This window comes from Cryptomeria japonica, chromosome 10 (assembly GCF_030272615.1).
Source record: "Cryptomeria japonica chromosome 10, Sugi_1.0, whole genome shotgun sequence".
Taxonomy (NCBI): domain Eukaryota; kingdom Viridiplantae; phylum Streptophyta; class Pinopsida; order Cupressales; family Cupressaceae; genus Cryptomeria; species Cryptomeria japonica.
In genome coordinates, this window is record NC_081414.1 from 206,978,837 (window position 1) to 206,982,738 (window position 3,902).

At 30.2% G+C, this 3,902-nt stretch overlaps 1 protein-coding gene across 1 annotated transcript; it reads left to right on the forward strand.

Annotated features, from left to right (window-relative positions):
- Positions 1-1,422: 1,422 nt before the first annotated feature.
- On the forward strand, positions 1,423-3,622 carry LOC131051489 (putative pectate lyase 21). Its single transcript, XM_057986046.2, has 3 exons — positions 1,423-1,591; positions 2,483-3,152; positions 3,247-3,622. The coding sequence occupies exons 1-3, from the start codon at positions 1,423-1,425 to the stop codon at positions 3,620-3,622; spliced, it is 1,215 nt and encodes a 404-aa protein (XP_057842029.2).
- Positions 3,623-3,902: the final 280 nt, after the last annotated feature.

The following is a 3,902-nucleotide window of genomic DNA, read 5'->3' on the forward strand; positions in this document are numbered from 1 at the left end:
CGGTATACGTTTAGTCTAGCTAATCATGTGTTGAATTGCTTCAACTTTTGTTGAACTATCAATAAAGTTTAATATACATGTTTCTTTTTGTCTAATAAAATTGGGTTCATAAATCAAAATCTTAAATTATAATAAAAAAATTCAAAACTATTTTTAAAATTTTTTTAAAAATTTCAAATTAATTTTTTTTAGATTTTAGAAATAGTTGAAACTCATTTTCATTTTGATATTTGTCATAAATTTAATTTTGTAATTATATTAAATAATAATTCAAGTTTTATAATTTTAATCTTATATTTAAGGAAACACGTATTTTATAATATTAAATATATAAGTATTATTTAAAAGTTAAATAGAATTATTTTTAAAAATAAATAAAAACTCATTCTTCTTAATTCTTTTATTTTAAATTTTAAAAAATAATCATTAAAAATATTTATTTTGATATTAAGATTTGAATATAAAATTTTAAAAGTATAAGTTTAAAATATTGTTTCTATTATCATATTTAATAAGATTAAGTGTAGTGTTAAAGTAAAAAATTGACATTTTTAATATTTATAATTTATTTTTTAATGAGGTGTGTTATAAAATTAGGTTTTCTTGGAAAACATTAATTCAGTATTCATAGATGTATTGTGGCATATCATAGGATTGAAGTTGTTGAAGGGATTTTGATGATTCTTAGTATTTATAGATAAATGTATCATGGCATCTTATTAAATTGAGGCCGATTTTGATGAATTGTAGTATCTATTAATATTGTATATAGCAACTTTCAAAACTAAGAGAACTCTATCATTTGATTGAAGTTATTTTACTAGTTTGAGTTATTTTACAATTAATTTTTTTAACAAAATGATTAAAGATTGATTTAGGAAATAAGAAAAACATGTTCTTTGTGAAGATGATAAGTATTCTTCTTACTTTTAGAGTTTCTAGATATGGGATCCACTATTATTTTGACATCTTCTAGTTTAATCATAAGAATTGGGAAGTATCGATTTCATTTGGAGTTTCTAGATATGGGATCCACTATTATTTTGACATCTTTTAATTTAATGATATGAATTGAGAAGAATCCATTTCTTTTAGAGTTTCTAGATATGGGATCCACTATTATTTTGACATCTTCTAGTTTAATGATAAGAATTGAAGAGTATCGATTCTACCAAATTTAAGCACAATATATTTCAAAGTCACGATAATAACAAAATCATTCCCGACACCCAAAAATAACAAAATTTTAAGATCTTTTCTGATTAGAATCTGGTATCATTATGCCTAATATGTGTATATTTACCCTTTCCATTGTACCGACTGCATCATTGCTTTGAAACATAGGAAGTTCAAAGAAGAGGAGGAAAGAGCTGAAAATTAGAGTACTAGGCGAGAATTCTCGGTCTGATTGCTTGTGAGGAAATGGAGAACACGGCCGGTTTGAAAATGTGGTTAGCATTGATAACTATCTTTATTGTTGGATTTGTCATTTCTGCTTCAGCAGTGATTGATCATGGTCATGGAGTTGGTGCTGACATATTTCTGAGGAATGAAACTATTTCATTTGTGGGATCATTACTAGTGAGAAATGGTATGTGGCATGGTAGAATAGAGAAAAAACATTTTGTTAGCTTTGTGTATATTTATTTATTTAGATTAAATACTGGTAGATTTATTATTTTCATTCATTTATAATTCATATTTCACATGAATAGATATGTTTCTAAGATGAACAGAAAAGGGTTTCACTTGAATAGATATGTTTGTAGGAGGAACAAAGTCTTTTCTTGAAGATAAAGGATTATATTATGTTTTTTCATGAATAGATTGTTTAGAAAATATTCTTGGATCTTGGATTTATTATTATGAAAAAAGAAAAAATCATTCCGTTAGTTTTGTGCTTATTTATTCTTTTGGATTTGGGTTTATCTCACAATCTAAACTGGAAACAGATTTATTATTATGAAAAAAGAAAAAATCATTCCGTTAGTTTTGTGCTTATTTATTCTTTTGGATTTGGGTTTATCTCACAATCTAAACTGGAAACAGTTTTGATCAATGAGAAGATATTTTTTTTGGATGAACATAATTTTTTTAAAGATTATTATATATTATAATTTTATAATTTTCATTTGTCTATAATTCATTCTTGGATGATAAATCATAGAAAATATTTCGAAACATTGATGAAAAATTATGACACAATCTAACTCAAAAGCAATTTTGATCAATGAATAATAGTGTTTTTTTTGAGATGAATAGAATATTTTCTTAAAAATTATTTTTATCTTTTTATAATTTTTTGATTGTTTGAAGAAGGTTACTAATTTTCGTAAATATTTAGTAAATTTTTTAAATAACCCAGCTCCTCTCTACTCTCTCCCACCTTGACCTGGAAAACAAATAGCTTACATGCTGTGCTTGAGCCCTTTCCTCATAAAATCCGATTTAAAAGTTTTTTTTTATATGATGGTGCAAGCAGGTCCAATGCCCTGGGTAGGAACTACAGGGCGATTGTGTAGAGGATCTGATGGTACTAAATGCCAGTTCTCCAACTGTGGGCTAGGGCATCTTCTCCCAAAGTGTGCCATTGGATTTGCAAGAGGCATTAAAGGTGGGCGCAAAGGGCTTTCATATACAGTCACCAGTTCTGATGACAACCCTAACAATCCTGCTCCAGGTACATTGCGTTATGCTGTAAGCCTCTATTCTGCCAGCCCTAGAGGAGTATGGATCACATTTTCCCATGATATGACAATTCAGCTGAAAGAAATGCTCCATGTCTTTAATCACACAACCATAGATGGAAGGGGAGTGAGGGTGATTATCACTGGATCTTCAATTGGGCTGAGTAAAGTTGAGGACATTATTATTCATAACATTCAAATCAACAATACCGATTTCGGCACAGTTCATATATTCGAATCCAAAAAGGTCTGGGTGGATCACATTACTTCCTTTGATGGTGAGGTGGGTCTCGTATCGGCAGTTGAGGGCTCTACTGATATTACCATTTCAAACTCTCGTTTATTTAATAATCACTACAATATGTTATTGGGTGCCGATGATTCAGACATAATTGACAAGAAAATGAGAGTTACTATTTATAGGAATTGGTTCAAAGATACAAACCAGCGCAATCCTCACTGCAGGTAAGTTTCTGCTAATATTATCAATGTAAAAGAAAACCCTAAAAATCTCTGATTTTTTTTACTTCATCAATTGATTTCTTTCCTTTCCTTTCAGATGGGGATACTGTCATGTTGTTAACAATCTGTATGCAAACTGGGGATCATATGCAATTGGGGCAAGAGTTCATGCACAAATTTACTCGGAAAAGAATGTATTTGTACCTGGAAAAGACCCTGAAGTAACTGAATGGTACCCAGGGTATGAATCTAAGTGGGACACCACTCCTAGGATCCAGTCCAATGGTGATCTACTTCTATATGGTGCTACATTTCATCAATTCCTGTACAATGGACCTGTGGTTGCTCCTCCTTACAAAAACCGCAGGCAGTATCCTCCTGTCATTAGCACAGGAAGACTACCACGTCTTATTGGTTACTGCTCTGGAGTTCTTCTGAAAGGAAGTGTTCGTTCTTGCCTTCTGCGTGGATAAATGACAGTAATTGTTTCATGAGTTAGAAGTTGATTTTGTAGTTATGTGTATGATGTTTTCGTTTTTTCATGTCACTCCAATGATCCAACCAGACATATGCACAGATTTTGTTGTTTCGAGAACAGTACTATGCATACATAGCTCTCTTTACTATGTTGTTTCGAGAGCAGTACTATGCATAGCTCTCTTTACTATGTTGTTTCGAGAACAGTACTATGCATAGCTCTCTTTACTATGCATTTTTTTTTTGACAAGAAAATATTGTAGGCAGGCTACAATC

Coding starts and splice junctions, on each gene's coding strand:
- LOC131051489 (XM_057986046.2), top strand. CDS start 1,423: ATGGAGAACACGGCCGGTTTGAAAATGTGGTTAGCATTGATAACTATC. Junction 1,592..2,482: donor ATCATTACTAGTGAGAAATG/GTATGTGGCATG, acceptor TGGTGCAAGCAG/GTCCAATGCCCTGGGTAGGA. Junction 3,153..3,246: donor CAGCGCAATCCTCACTGCAG/GTAAGTTTCTGC, acceptor CTTTCCTTTCAG/ATGGGGATACTGTCATGTTG.